This window comes from Camellia sinensis, chromosome 5, assembly GCF_055761805.1.
Source record: "Camellia sinensis isolate YWXY chromosome 5, ASM5576180v1, whole genome shotgun sequence".
NCBI classification, from domain to species: Eukaryota; Viridiplantae; Streptophyta; class Magnoliopsida; order Ericales; family Theaceae; genus Camellia; species Camellia sinensis.
This window is the reverse complement of record NC_138965.1, coordinates 56,799,127-56,815,327: the sequence shown is the minus strand read 5'-3', so window position 1 is coordinate 56,815,327 and position 16,201 is coordinate 56,799,127. Positions and strand designations below refer to the sequence as shown.

At 34.4% G+C, this 16,201-nt stretch overlaps 1 protein-coding gene, 2 long non-coding RNA genes and 1 pseudogene across 4 annotated transcripts; 1 reads left to right on the top strand and 3 right to left on the bottom strand.

Annotated features, from left to right (window-relative positions):
• Window positions 1–1,978: 1,978 nt before the first annotated feature.
• On the bottom strand, window positions 1,979–15,688 carry LOC145790645 (uncharacterized). Its single transcript, XR_014329538.1, has 3 exons — window positions 15,517–15,688; window positions 2,482–2,575; window positions 1,979–2,313 (listed from the first exon to the last, which is right to left on the bottom strand). It is a non-coding gene; the product is annotated as an uncharacterized LOC145790645 (long non-coding RNA).
• Window positions 6,459–10,075, bottom strand: LOC114286446 (ribonuclease TUDOR 2-like). Its single transcript, XM_082868099.1, has 8 exons — window positions 10,010–10,075; window positions 9,829–9,891; window positions 9,651–9,725; window positions 9,438–9,551; window positions 9,245–9,349; window positions 7,169–7,218; window positions 7,001–7,082; window positions 6,459–6,805 (listed from the first exon to the last, which is right to left on the bottom strand). Exons 1-7 carry the CDS (start codon window positions 10,073–10,075, stop codon window positions 7,076–7,078), a joined length of 480 nt encoding a protein of 159 aa, XP_082724225.1. The 3' UTR covers window positions 6,459–6,805; window positions 7,001–7,075.
• LOC114272720 (chitinase 2 pseudogene) lies at window positions 7,481–8,755 on the top strand (annotated as a pseudogene). Its single transcript, XR_014329537.1, has one exon. The product of XR_014329537.1 is annotated as a chitinase 2 pseudogene (transcript).
• LOC145790646 (uncharacterized) lies at window positions 11,991–15,325 on the bottom strand. Its single transcript, XR_014329539.1, has 3 exons — window positions 14,736–15,325; window positions 12,243–12,315; window positions 11,991–12,160 (listed from the first exon to the last, which is right to left on the bottom strand). It is a non-coding gene; the product is annotated as an uncharacterized LOC145790646 (long non-coding RNA).
• Window positions 15,689–16,201: the final 513 nt, after the last annotated feature.

Sequence of the window (16,201 nt, the reverse complement as noted above, 5' to 3'; positions counted from 1 at the left end):
TATGGTTTTTAACTTGGTTATTTGCTTTTCTAAACAATATTGTGATTTGGAATTTTTGGATAAACCCAAGGTTTTGGTTTTGAAATCAAAAGAGGGGTTTTCAAAATGTTTGCTTAGAAATGATTGTGGGTTTGTAAATATGGTTGAGTTGTGATAAAATAGTGAATTTTTATCCTTGGAATTAATTTGTAAAGAAAAGGGAATTTTTCCCTAAAATGTGAATACTTGATTTTGTAAGGAGGAAATGAAAATTATGTTGGGTTTTATGAAATTGGAATGATGATGATGATGATGATGGTGGAGTTGAATATACATTATCACTCCCATCTTGAAATTTTAGAAAGTTTATATTTATTGAAAATTATCTATCTGTTTAGAGATATCTGTTTTGGACTATCGGTGGATGATAGTTATGATTGTTATAAAAATTGCATTAGAATTAAGAGAATTGAAACTAATTTCTCATATATTTGTATTGAGCATTGTGCATACTTAACACATTAGAAATGTATATTTTTTTTTTGAGAAAAATGGGTGAATACTCTAGTGAATCTGGGTAAGGGGTGTGGTTGTGGTATTATTGTTGGCCTGTGTATCTTTAGTGAAAGTCCAGAAACCCGCACGGCTAGGTGCCGAGCCTTCCGGTTAATATCAGTAAAAATAGCAATTGGTAGTGCTTGTATAGCCTACTTGCAAACACGTACCTAGAAATTCCCAGAGTTGTATCCACTGCCCTGTTTTCTATTGCAAAGAAAGTGGTTTTCATGAATTGTGATATAATCAGACATTGCATGGTTTTTGGAAAGAGATGTAAAACATTTTGACACGAGCATTGCATATGCATTCACCTTATAACTTTGTTAAGATTCATACACTGTGTCAGAGTATCTCTACTGGGTTTTGGCTCACTCTAAGTGGAAAACCATTTTTAGGTGTTGATAATATGCCTCCGCCAAGACCATAGCTTGGGAGGACTTGGAGCCAAGAGCTTCTATTTGTTATTGTTGTAATTACTTTGTACAAGCTTAGGGCTTTATTTGTATTGAGTTTCAAACTTACTTTTGTTGTAACCAAGTATCGTCTTTGGAAAACTGTAACCATTAGAGCATTTATATATCTGTTTAACTTTGGCAAGATTTAATATCAAATTTAAATTAAAATGAATTTAAATTTACAAAATTAATGTCATCACTTTTAATTACGTCAAATTGTCAAAAATTACTTTTAATTACTTACCAAATACAATATTATGATTGTATTTTAAAAAATAAAATTGATTCACTTGCTAATATAATATTTTCAAACTTAATTTAATAATGTTTGGCTTCTAAATTTAAAAGTGATTTACTGAGAAATATGTAATACATTAAAACCACATATACATAAAACAATTTCAAACATAACCATTGGATTCAATGGGTAGAACACTAGTATATATATATAATTTATACGTGTGCAAGCAAAATATAAGCTTCCATACATGCAAAACAAATACCCATCAATCATTCTTAAAAGTGTTTATACAAAACACTAAAAAATATAAGTCCTCAAAAATAAATAAATAATTATTTAACAAAACAAAAAAGAGGAGCATATTCTCAGTTTGGCTTTCAACGGCACCCGCTTGATTATGTCAACTACTCCCTCAACAAAACTTGCAACAAAACATATATTAATATTAAATTTTACACTATAATCTTAAATATATATATATATATATATATATTTTTTGATAAATTACACTATAATCTTAAATATGCCTTTTAATTTGTAGTTCAAAAATAAATTTGCGCATTATGTTTGTGGTTATGACTTTTTTGATTTAGAAATATTACAAAGAAAAAATACATAACGTTGCCACAAAAATAGGAAACTGTTTAGTGAACTACAAATTGTTGTAATCAAAAGATTGCAACCTTAATCCATAGAATGCAATCTAGTAACAACTGGCCCAAGTGATCTTAGTAGAGCATATAGCACACTAGATATTCCACCTCTCTCAAACTGGCAAATAGTGAACAAGTACTACTGAGGGAATTGCCATATTAATAGACAGAGTGAATACAATGATCAATGGACAATCCAATGGCAAAACCTTATACCGTATTATATTCATACCAAATTGACATTAACGCTTCAAATATAAGAAGTTACTAGACAACAAAGTTTAGTGTTACAAAAAAGTACCTAATAGACTAAGCGTAGATTTTCCAATCAGGATTCATAAGAAGCTCTCTCTTTAAATCCATTTATTTTCCAGCACTATGCATGTCCTTTGTGTGAGATTCCAAAGCATTTTCCAAGTTAAATGACCTGCAAAATCATAAAGGTTGCTTATTAAGAAAAGGACTCCATAGTTAGTAGTTTAACAACACAATTATTTAAGTGCAGCTCACATGTGCTTAACCATACTATTCTTGATAAACCTGTGCCTATATATGTACACATGTGCTTAAGCATATTATTCTTGACAATCCATACCATTGTCTTCCCATCTCCATAACTAGCCCTCCTTTCTGAAACCAAATCCCTTCTAGCAGCAAGAAAACCCTGACCCCTTCTCAGAAAGAATGAACTGAGGAGAAGAAAAGAGAGTAGGATTAGAAGAAAGAAGATGGGCCTTACTGTGATAAGTGAAATCAACAGCTGAAAAAATTGTCATTTTGATCTCAAAGATTCACATCACTAGCCAAAAACTAGGAGACTAATTTTCGCTGTCTCTCCCAAAGCTCGTAAGCTAACAAATCAGAGGGTTCCATATGCACCTCTGCCCCCAGCCCCCTTATTTTTCAGTCGCAACTGGAGGAACTAGAAAAATGGAAGGGTGAAACAAATGTTGAAATAGATAGTACGGTAGAAGAAAATAAGAATTGTGTATCACTGTCTCCATCAGTGTCTCCTAAATATGTCAGCCCTTGTGGTGTTATCTACTTCAAAACAGGGATGGTTAAGATTGACTAGATGGCATGAATTCATAATACTGTTTTACCAAATTCCTGCTTCTTATAACATGAAGATAAATTTTGTGAAAGATATGCCATCAGATCTGCTGTTCAAAAGGAAGAAAACCAATGAACTTTTAAGTTTCAAAGATAAAGATGTCTTTGGATCTTAACTAGCGGTGAGACAGAGTAACAACTCACTTATTTCCATAGCCTCGTGTTATCAAACAAGTGCAGAAGCATTTCTCTCTCATGTTACCACCCGCTGGCTTATTGCTTTTTCATACCCACACAGATTAATAAATAATCATTAATGCACCCTGGTACCAATGTACTTAAATTTTGAATTATAATTATTTCCGCTTGTGAAACAAGGTAAATAGGAGGTCGATAAGGTTAGACTACATTAAGAGTTGCAAATAGCAATTTCACATATTACTTATCTAGACTGACTGTGATGGAAGAGTTTAATAAGTAATCTGGTTTCCTTTTTGGACAGAATAATGAGTTCAAGACCAGAGTTTAAATCTAGTGGGAGGACAGGATATTATTTGTCGAATGAGTTTTCTACATCCAAGATCTACAGGTAAGGTTACATTTAGCTATTTGTTAGGGTCAAACTATGACAAGAAATAATATTGGTCAGAGGTTCAAATTAGAAAGAGGAGTGATCCAGTCAGATTGGTTAGAGCTCTCTCTCATATATTCCTTTCCCCAACCAATCTATTTGGCTCACCGAGCTTAATTTGAAGCCACACTGATCCAGATTCTGCTCTCTCATACAGAACTAAAATTCAAGTTCTCTTCATTCTCCTTATAGTCATTTAGCTTTCTTCTTGTCCTTTCTCCTTGGTGTTTACAAAGCATCAAAGGAGTTGCTACCAAGAAAGTTTCAGAGATCAGCCCTAAGATTTGTTGAAATCATCAAGCAGCATAAGCATCAACTCTGCATAAACAGATGTTGGAGAGTGCAAAACTCTCTTGCATGGCTCGGGAAACTCCTTGCCGAGGGCTTGTGCACCCCTGAGGATTGGTCGGGTAGGGCTTTGATCCAGACACCCCGGTGCCAATCAAAAAACAAAAAAAAAAAACTCTCTCGAGTGGCTCATTAAACCCTCCTAGTAACATGAACCATAAAAAAGCAAAAACAAAAGTGTAAGTTGAACGCAAAGGGACAGTACAAAGCTACAGCTCATGCAGCCATGTGATGATCTAGTTAATGCTCAAATAAAAAAAATGAAGTTTACCACTTAAAGCCATGAGGATTCTTTTTGTGATATCAACCCACGATTACTGCAAACTTCAAGTTACATGAGATGATGAAGCATGTCAAAGTGCACTGTCAAGTTGTTGATGATATGACAATAAAAAATTAGAATGTCATAATTTTATTTATTTATTTATTTAATTTTAATTGTTAAACTTCTCGCAATGCATGTTAAGTCAAAAGCTAGACAATTGATAATTTTTAAAACTAAGGCATGATAAAAATCAATTTTCCGGTGCAACAGGAACTGTTGACAAATAATATAACTGAAAGAGTAAGATAATAATTTTTCCTATTCTATTGATAACACAAATTGAAAGGAGTAACAATTGAGGGTTAGGGTTCTCGATGGAGGCAAGTAACAGCAGCCTACAGGAGATGAGGAAGAGATGCCTCTAAGCCCAAGTTGGATTTGGCATGCATTGGATGATGAGCAACTCATTTGGGCCCGTGGATAGTTTTGTCTTAGGCTTATGAGTCATGTTCTATTATTATTATTATTATTATTATTTAGGGTATTTTGGTAATTTCATAATTTCTAGACATGGTTACACGGGTCACCCATGGATCATTTTGTGGGTCAAGTTATTTAATTAGGTTTTATTTATGTTTTATTTATGTTTCATATTTGATCTAACATTAGTTTTAAAAGTCAAAGATATTATAATAGTTTCCTTTTTTTGTTCTAGTTGGTATAGGAAGTCTCTTAATTCTATATGAAGTCATGTAATGCTATTAATTCAATCAACAATGATTCATACCACTAAAAAAAAGACCACTAATAGCACTAATGTATTGGGGATGCCAAAAAAAAAAACAAGGCATTGGCAGTGGGTGGGGCAATCAAACCCTAGGTGTGATGCCTAAGAGATTCTAGGAATGATTCCTAAATCTATCTTCCTCTCCTCCTTTGTTTCTTTCTTAAATTTCAGCACTTTCAGCCCCAGAACAGCCCTCACAGCACTGTCCTGCATCAGTTCTATTCTAGTGTTACTAGAAAACATTGATAGCCTAGCGAATTACATTTTGGAATTCATGTTCCAAAGCATGATACACTTTCGTTCCAAAACTATAAACTTAGCAATCCAAAGCGATCCCATAGGTTTTTCCCAATATATTTCCTTATAATTCCCTTATGAGCTTAAAAAATAAATAATTAAAATATAAGGTGAGTGAAATTTTGAAATGACAAAACGTCAAACATAGGTTATAATGCTCATAGAAATGTGTTGCTATATGATTATTTATTTTTATTTTATTTTTTTTAAAAAAACTACATTTTATTAGATGTTTAAAAGTTAAAAAAATTTCTCTAGACTGAAGTACCTTCAATTCTTGTAGTGTAAAGAAGCCTACTCCTGCCATACCACAATTTAGATTATGTGAGATACTACTTTCCCCTTCCCCTTCCCGTTCCACGTACCGGAGCAATCCATGTTCCAGGAAATATAGCTCTATTCCTTCTCTTTCTCTGTGTGTAAAAGGATGTCTCTCCACTCCAGTCTCCACATATTTATATGTGGTATTAATTAAGAAAGTATAAAGCTGAAAGCTGAAAGGGGTGTCTTGTGTAAAAGGAAAAGTTGTAAGAATAACTCCTAGCAGTATTTCCACTTAGGCAAAAGCCACTGCCACCATCTACATCTACATCTACATCTACATCTACATCTACATCCTACATCTCACTGCTGGAAATTAGGCTTTTAGCGGCGTTTAAAAAACGCCGCTATAGGTACCAAAAACGTCGCCAATTCTTTTTGTGACGTTTAATACCAAACGCCGATGACGCGGCCGTCGCTATAACTTTATGGCGTTTGGAAAACGTCGCTGTATTAGTATAGGCGGCGTTTTTAAAAACGCCGCCAAATACCCTGCCCTAACAATACTGTGACGTCAGTATGATTTTAGCGACGTTTTTAAAACGCCTTCATAGGTTTTTTTAATTTTAAAAATTCCAACCGTTATAGTGGCATTTGAAAAACGCCGTCTTATCTTTCTTTTTTTTTTTGGTTTTGAAATTGTGCTAATTTTATGTGATTAAACTAAAAGAACACCAATAATAAAACTAAATAACACTAATATGAAATAATAACTCCCATTCAAATAACAAATATAGTATTAATTCACTTTCCGATTCAATTTAATATAGCATTAATTTTTCCACAAAATAACATATCAAAAAATTGAATTCACAATTCTCAATCAAAAAATTACTACCTTATATACAAAGCCACAAAAGTTAAATCCAATTGAAACATAAAACCAATAAGTACCTTAAAAATGTCTTGGCTTCGAATTTTGGAAGATACATTACAGGGATTTAAAATTATTAGAGAAACTTACTAGAAAAGGCTTATGCCGATGACTATGAATGGCAATATATTAGCTAGAACAACCACAACTAGCTGAGTCCTAATTAATGAATTAGGAATCATTTAGATTATCTAAGGCAATGGCAAATCATTCGTCTGCTTATATTAATGTTTCTCCTACGTAAAACATTTTCGGAAAGTGTTAAAAAAAGAATAAAGAATAGGAAATAAACTCGGCCGAAGTTCTGGGTTTTCTCCGCAGCATGCTTTTGATGAGGGCCTGACTGGAAAACAAAAATAGAGCAAGGATTAGATTAAGACACTAATTAAAGGCCACAATATACAAATAAGAACACAATTCCTCACAAGGAAAAATCTAAATTTTCATAGGCATCAAAAATATGCCAAGTTGCAACTTGCATTCATGATTGCATTATAACTTATATATGTATTTATGTGACATTTGTGTATACACTTACCCAAGGACCAAATGTCTGACTTAGAGCCATAAGGTATGTCAGCAAGAAGCTCAGGGCACATATAACTTGGAGTTCCTACAACCTGAGTTACGAAAAAGAAATCTTGAACAATAAAACTAATGCAAATGTTGAAACTTGAAAAATGAACCAGTTAACCACAAGACTTACAGAGGATGCAAGATCATCTGATGGCAACATCTTAGCAAGTCCAAAATCACCTGCAACAGGATTAATCAATGGTGATTCAGCAAAATACTGACACCTCTCAAGACTATTAAAGAAAGAAAACATATCACTTACCAAGACGTATAATCTAGGTGAGCAGAGGAAAACACATGTTGGATTTAGAGAACTACACAAAATAATATATATATATATATATATATATATGTATAGAAAGAGAGAGAGAGAGAGAGAGAGAGAAGTATCCATAAATGATGGCATTTAATGAGTAAAGTTTCAACAAATCAACCCAATTTATCCATAAATCACTCTAACAAATCAACCCAATTTATCTTTTTTTTTTTTTTTTTTTGGTACGTGTGTATGTAAAAATAAATAAATAAATCAGTTCCTAGACGAATTAATTTTCATTTCCTCATCTCCTTAAAATGGCTTATCCTCAGAGCTTTCAACTTCAACAGAACCACCAACAGACCTACTCTATCATCAACTATGGAGATAAACAAGCTTCTTCTGATCACCACCCTCTTCATTCTTCAATCTGTCTTGTTCCTCCCACCAATCCAATCGTCAAACTCAGGCCTCTTCCGAGAATACATAGGAGCAGAGTTCAAAAATGTCAAATTCTCAGATGTGCCCATAAATCCCAACATTGAATTCCACTTCATCCTCGCCTTTGCCATCGACTACACCGCCACCTCTTCTCCCTCTCCCACCAATGGCCAATTCAACATCTTTTGGGATACCGATAATCTCAGCCCGTCTCAAGTTTCCTCCATAAAAAACCAGCACTCCAATGTCAAAGTGGCTCTGAGCTTAGGAGGAGACAGTGTGGGAGATTCCAAAGCCTATTTCAGTCCCACCTCAGTAGATTCATGGGTTTCCAATTCCATCGCTTCACTCACACAAATCATCAAACAGTACAACTTAGATGGCATTGACATCGACTATGAACACTTCAACAACACCGATCCAAACACCTTTGCAGAGAGCATTGGACAGCTTATAACCAAAATGAAAGAAAATGGACTCATCTCTTTTGCTTCTATAGCTCCATTTGATGATGATCAAGTTCAGAGTCATTACTTGGCCTTGTGGAAGAGCTATGGCAATCTCATAGACTATGTCAATTTCCAATTTTATGCTTATGATCAGAGTACCAATGTTTCTCAGTTTATGGCCTATTTTCAGACTCAGAGCTCTAATTACAATGGAGGGAAGGTCTTGGTGAGCTTCATCAGTGATGGAAGCGGTGGGTTGTCACCGGAAAATGGGTTTTTTTCCGCTTGCAGTAGGCTCAAGAATCAGCAAGAACTTCATGGGATTTTTGTTTGGTGTGCTGATGAGTCCAAGGCAAAAGGATTAGGATTTAGCTATGAGAAGCAATCACAGGCATTGTTAGCCAATTAGTATGTATTTACTACCATTGAAATGGGTTGTGTGGCCTAGTCAGCTCCAAATATGTGAAAAATGGTCTGGCGTTGTATGGTTTCGATGCAAGTGATGATGTTCTGTAATTTCTCTTATGTACTGTTTCATTGTCCAACTGTCCACTAGCAAAAATTTGGTTCACTTTGCACCTGTGTATTTTAACTGTCCCAATTAACTCCCTACATTTCAAGTCAATTAGCAATTGGACATAGCCTATAATGTTCTTTCGGAGAATTGACAAAGGGATTGAAATAGAGGGACTAAAACATAATTCTGATAAAAGTATAAGGATATTTAGGATTAAAATGGATGGACTAAATTATAAAATGCAGATTATTTATTCTCTATTAGTCTTCCAAACGACATTATGCAAATAGAAATTTAATTTTCTAGACATCGCTTGCATGCCTAAATCAATGAAGTTAATTGTAGCAATCAACATTCTGGCTTCATTTAAGACAAGCAATTTTAGCCTATCGAAAGAAGAGACAAAATTCTTTTAAATGTTAAATATTAGATACAACTGATCCACGCCTTCGTTAATTTTGTAAACTAACCCTACTCCAACATCCTAAAACAAATATAAGAATAAAATAAACAAATAAACAGCAGTAAAGGACTTAGACTCACCCTGCTCCAACGTCCTAACCCTTGTTGTTTGGCTTGCTCTTCAAGGTGTAGCAGTTCCGCTAAGAAAGGACTAGCTTCTCCTTTCTGTTGACCCTGCTCCCTAACCTGCAAGCATCAGATTTAGCTAATGCCCATACATACAGAACAAATCCAACGTTGGAAATGTATGCACCAAAGAAAAAAGTGATATAACCTTTGCCCAGCCTCCAGCAACAACCATCAATGAGACATTCTTATCGCCGAGGAAAACTGAGCCGAATTCTCGCCCTATGGCTGGTACAGTATAATCCACTCTGAAAGTGACATCCTATTCAAAAAGATAAATTGGGTAAGATGCGATAATTCCAACTCGTTCATTAGAAAACTGATATGTTGCAATCATAGCTAAAGGCATTTAAATGAGCACCTTTCCTATACAAAGCTTCCTTAAATACTCTCTGCTCTCCCAGGCAAATGACTCGTCAATACCGCCTCTACGAGCCTAGAATGTAAATGGGGGGGAGGGATGAATAATAAAGAAATAAAAATTTGATAAAGAAAATGTACAAAATATGAAACATGTAATGCTAGTTAAATAGACTAACCAATCTAGGGGCAATAAGGGATGACAGAGTAATTCCGCCTTGGTGCTCCCCATTATCACCAAACTATCACCAGAAGGAACAGCTTTAACTTTTCCTCTTAACCATCCTGTGGTTCCAGCTGTTGACGCCATCTCAACAGCTAAGGATCTGATGAAAGAAAAATTAAATGTCAACATCCTACGTGACAAAGCACCAAGACACTTAATGGGAAAAGGACATCTTCAAGACAATTCCATTCAACCGCCATCTAAAGATGTCTTCCTTTTCTTTTCTAATTCTTTTTCGGTTCAATTATCCCATATTTAAAAGAGGTAAAAATCTCAAGCTGTAATGTGTGAAGATACAATTCGAGTATAAAAGAAAACATTATATCCAAATTAAGGCGAATTAGGTTTGTGTCTAGTTGATTTTTCAATTAACTATTATTGATAAGTTTTCATCTCATAGGACTTGTCGAATATGCTTGACAAGAATTCAGAAAAGCCCTTATGACCGAGCCGAAACAGTTGGACAAACAAGTCATAGATACACTCATAATGAAATCGGAGAAAACCAAATCGATCGATCGATCGATCAAACTTGTATCAAATTATTGAAACTGAACACAAACGAAGAACAATTTATGATTAGAATTGCACGAACAATCACAATTGATATGATGATTTATATATAGACATAAATATATATATATATATATAAGAGAGAGAGAGAGAGAGAGAGAGAGAGAGAGAGAGATGAGTACCGAAGAGATTGTGTCCGAGAAGGAGTCGGACAGCGGATCAGAGCGAAACACAAATCTGAAAATACTTGCAAAATCTATTTATAGAAGGACAAGGAACGTTAAGGATGAACATACCCTTCCATTTGTGGAAAATTACCCAAAATGCCATGACATTTCCGTAATCTGAAGTGTGCCTCAAATCCATCGAAATTTACTTTTCTTTGGATTGTGATAAAGACATTTAACTGCCCCGATTTGTGACCAAATTTAACGATTACAGTAATGATACCTCCCATTTTGGACCTTCAATTTTAAACTCCCAATGACATGGTAAATATTCATTAGATAAATACTTTAACGAAACGGTAAATATCCATTAGATAAGTATACTTTAATGAAACTTTGAAGTCACATGACTTATGATATATCACTTGAGATTAATTTAGGAATCTAAAGCTAGAGATTTAAAATATTTCTAAAATCATAATGAAAAGTCTCATTTTAGTTCGAAATCATAATGAAGAGTGAGGAAGGGCATTGTTAGCTCACATACTTGTGACTTCAAACAAACAGGGCATCAAAGAAAATGATAATGGGTACTCATTAAAGAATGAGCAAGTGTTGTATTCAATGAGCACAGAGAGTCAATTTGTTTTCTACTCGTAATCCTAGGAAGAGCCCAGAGGTCATGTCTAAATTAGCAATCTTTCACTTTCACTTTCTAGTTTGCATTCTCTACATCATGTATCTCCCTATTCTCAGACAATGTTAGCAATCTCTCAACTTCAACAAGAGCTTTGCAATTTCAATATTTTCTAAATTAGGATATTTCAAAGAATGATAACATTAAATTAAAACTCAAGATGGTATATAGCATGGAAAAAATACCAAAATCTGCAATATTTATTGATATGAAATTCTCAAAAGCAACCATTCAAGAAAATAAAAGACATCAACAAATATCAAAAATGCAATAAAAGTCAGGAAACAAAATACATACCTGAATAAATAGCCGATGGAGGCATGTGAGCATCACTGAAACTTGGGGATTCAGGCCAAATTCATGCTTTAAGCAGTGCTTAAAATTAATTGCAATTTCAGAGTGTGAGAGAGATATGTTGCAATTCATGAATGAAAACATCGGATACTTGTGGATATGTATTAGATACTTCCCTACTTTTTTTCATAATTTATCAATTTGATGTATCTAATATCTTATGCATGTGTCCCGTATCCGTATCTATACTTCATAGAAAGGGAAAACTATAGCATTCACACTTCAGCATATCAAGTGTGAAAAGGAAAAGCACATGGGCAACATAAGCAGTTTAGACTTGATATTGCAAATGAAATTTTTGTAGGACCTACTAGAAAATTAAAAAGTAAACTGCGCACTAACTCTTAAACTAATACATAATTTCTAAATAATGGTGAGGGCAAAATTTATAAAAAAAAATAAAAATAAAAAAGAGTGGCGGGGAAGCACATACCCAAATTGATATGAACATCATCATCCACCTTTACATATATTTCCGTATCCCATTTTGCAATTGCTATGGAAAAGAAGATTTTTGTCTTTGCTGATAGTTCATGATACCCTTCAACATGCTCCTGCAACAATAACATAACATTGTTCACCATCCTTCCTAGAAACATACATTTCATGTCAACAAAAAAAATAAGCTTTCCTTACAAGCCTAAGAAAATATTTATGTTGAGCATCCTCTGAGTCAATTGCTCAATCTAGAATGCTGTTGGATGTTGCGCTGCATTGATCAGTACAACAAGAAAGTTAAGGCCATATATTATTATGTATGAACCAGAGCAATCTTGTGTTGATTCAATCTCTGTAGAAAACAATAACACAACTGCTATTTTTTTCAAGGCATAGAAGTGTAATTAAGGTATAGAGATTCAAGAATTGCTCATATGAAAAATTGATTTTATAATTATTATATTGTATTCAATTTTTCAATAAAAGCAGACATCATGTCAAATATCGACAATCTCAGCAATTTAATCAAGCACATGTGGCCTCATTTTTGGGTGCTTTCTTCTGAGAGGAGATAAGGACATGGTGCGTGTGGAATGTTTCATTGCCTAGGTGGACCAATTTAAAGGAGAGCTCGTGACAAAGACCATGAGGGTGACCTCATTATCCACTTTCCATTTCCATTTTGGTTTCAATTACTGGCATCTTCTACAGCCGCTAGAGAGATGGAGAAAAGTAACCAATGATTCAGTTTGTCATATGCTGCAATAGTTAAGTGTTATTACTGATAATGGTACATTGAGATGGCCATCTGCAAATGCAATTCAGCTTACGAAAATTAGGAATTAAGTGCTATTCACATTTCAGCTAAATTTTCTACAAACGATAGGCTTAAGTGGGCTGCATCCTTTTAAAGATAAGATCACTGTTGCTTCGGCTTTGAAACTTGTGATCATCTTGAGTTAGCTGGGTTCAATTGTTATGGCATTCCAAGGCAATTTCAAGGGCTGGTTTTATTCTCTACAGGACTACAGGGTTTGAAATGTGAAAACTATTTTCCTAGTCAACCAATTAAGTCTCAAATTTTTTGTATAATAACAAAGTACACTGCGCTTGAAAACCAAATTATAACCAAAACAGATCAACCTCCTTTTGATTTCATTCCTTTGTTTTTCTCAGCAAACAAACAGAGATGATTGTGCGACCAATCCCAAAAGTGATGGAATCTAAATTATCTGTAAATTGAAATCTGTAAATAATGCTTCAAATTTGTGGCTGATATGATGAAACCAATACAGAGAGAAACACACAAAGAGGCAGAGAGAGAGAGAATTAATAATTTCAAGATTAACTGTTGTTAGGATGCTAAAAGCCTTCCTATTATTTTATTCAGTCAATATAATTTCCAACTTGATCAAATTACATCATAATGTGAAAATGATAAATATTCAATTCTCTGCAACACAGAAATGAGCTAGGAAACGGTATGAGTTGTGTATGAATCACTGACTGAACTAACTAGCAAACAGTATGAGTTGTGTATGAATCACAGTATGAGTTGTGTATGAATCACAGTCTTGTTTTGTTGATGCTTCCGTAGACATGATAAACAAGCACAGATCTAATGGGTCTCCATGATTTTAAACTTTTCTCTGCAAAATCAAAACGATTCTCTCTAAAATCATGCAGAAAATTTTGACTACAACCAACTGATTCACTGATTTTTTAGATTACTAGGAATGGCCATTGGTCAATCCATTTCTCATTTTGTCTTCCAGAACTTGAACTTAAAGATAGCTACCAAAACAATTAACAGCACTACGATGAGTTCAAATTTCAGTAATCACTGTCCAGTTCTGTTTGACCACAAACCATACTAAACATCATTACTATCTCAAATTTCTTCTCACAAAGCCACAATGGAAGGGGGGAAAAGAATATGTGTGGCACAAGCAAGTCCCACTTGTATAATTAATGTGTCTAAACTCTGAAGTTTTGTTATTCCAACTAACCTAATGAAGCACTAATTTTCTTAATTTCATTGCAAGAAAATTCTATCTCCTATATGAACTTCATGTTACTTGATTACTAAACAATTACCATCAATTAGGAAAAAAATCTACACACTTCTGAATATAATAAAGATGTTCATGCATTAGCAGATTTGGCTAAAATGCTAAAATAGGAACAACAACAACACTAATGTATTTAGCAAAGGTTCAGCCAAGTAGCAGAAATTTATACTAAAAACAGTAGTTCTCAATAGAGAGACAAACTTATAATTCAATAAGGAAAAACAAAAAATCAATCCCTCAGCATCTGAAAGGTTTAGACGTATTTAGAGAAGGTAAATCTAACAAAAGTATTCAATGTAGTAGCAAAAATGATGTCAATGACGATATAAAAAATTAAAAAATCCATCAGATGTTCGGTTTTAACTTCTTTCCATTATGTTGTGTTAAGTAATCTTTGTGTCTTTGATTGCTTTTAAGCTTATAACATTCATGGCCCTTAAAATTAGATAAAATGGCCATTCGGTGCTACAAATTAAAGGTTATCATCTGTCACAAGAATCTTATATTCCTCAAATCCAAGAGCAACATTCACATTGTCTACTCTCAGCAGGAGTTTGCTGTCACTACTCGCTACATTATGGCACCTGTACAACAGAGAGAGAGAGAGAGAGTAGCTCACCGATCCGAATCGATTCACCGATCTGAATCGATTTTGAGAGAGAACTTCGAAATGGTTCTGATGAATCACCGATGTAAGATCTTCGAAGCTCTGACTTCGATTTTGAAAGATTTCTGATGAATCACCGATGTAAGATCACCGATCCGAAACGATTTCGATTTTGAGAGAGAGAGAGAGAGAGAGAGAGCGAGAGGGCGAGTGAGAGTCAGATTCAAAATAAAGGTGAAACAGGGAGAGGAGATGTAAGATCTTCGAAGCTCTGACTTCGATTTTGAAAGATTTCTGATGAATCACCGATGTAAGATCACCGATCCGAAACGATTTCGATTTTGAGAGAGAGAGAGAGAGAGCGAGAGTGAGAGTGAGAGTGAGAGTGAGAGTCAGAGTCAGATTCAAAATAAAGGTGAAACAGGGAGAGGAGCGTGCGGGACAAAACCATTTCAAGGCGTTGATAAACGTCTTCTATTCATGAAACGGCGCCGTTTTGATTAGAGAAAAATGCGACGCTTATGAAACGCCATTAAATATTACAAACAGTAGCGTTTTTAAAAACGCCGTTAAAAATACGCCGCCAAATCTAATATTTCCTGTAGTGTCTACATCTACATCTACATCCTCAAGCAATCAACATAGTATAATAATCCATACACAAAGCCATTTAAAACTGAAAATAAAAGCTCTAATCATGAATTAATCATAAATTACACACAAACAATTCAAACTCGGCTAATTAAATGAAAAACAGTCAAGAAAAGGAGAAACATAAATAACAGAAAGATACCTGAATCACCAGAGACGAGACAGAGAAAATCAATTGGAGAAGAAATTAATGCCCTTCCAATATTAAACAAAAGCTGTGAGAGAGAGAGAGAGAGAGAGAGAGATCCATAGCCGAGCGCGAGAGTGAGCTGACGGTAGAGAAAGATAGAGCAATGAGTCACATAGGGGAAAACAATTTTACATATCTATCTATACTATTATCTATTATCTATCTATATCTTTATAAAGTGAACACCTCTTATGGTGTCCTGAGGCGACCTCTTATGGTGTCCTGAAGCTTTACTCACCTCATGCCATGTGGCAGTATTTTTTATTTTTTTTTAAAAAGTTAAACAAAGAGATGGGTAAGGCTTGAACCCATGACTATGGGTTTAAGTATGAGGACTCATACCACTTAAGCTAAGTACACATTATAATATTAATTTCATTTTTATTTTCTTTTATTCCTATTTATTTAAATTGCACACGTATCGCGTGTGCCCTCACCGCTAGTACTATTATAAAGTGAACACATAATATGGTGTCCTGAAACTTGCTTTACTCTCCTCATGCCATGTGGCAGTATGTTTTATTTTTAAAAAAAAAGTTAAACAAAGAGATTGGCAAGGCTTGAACCCATGACCATGGGTTTAAGTACGAAGACTCATACTACTTAAGCTAAGTACACATTACAATGTTAATTTTAT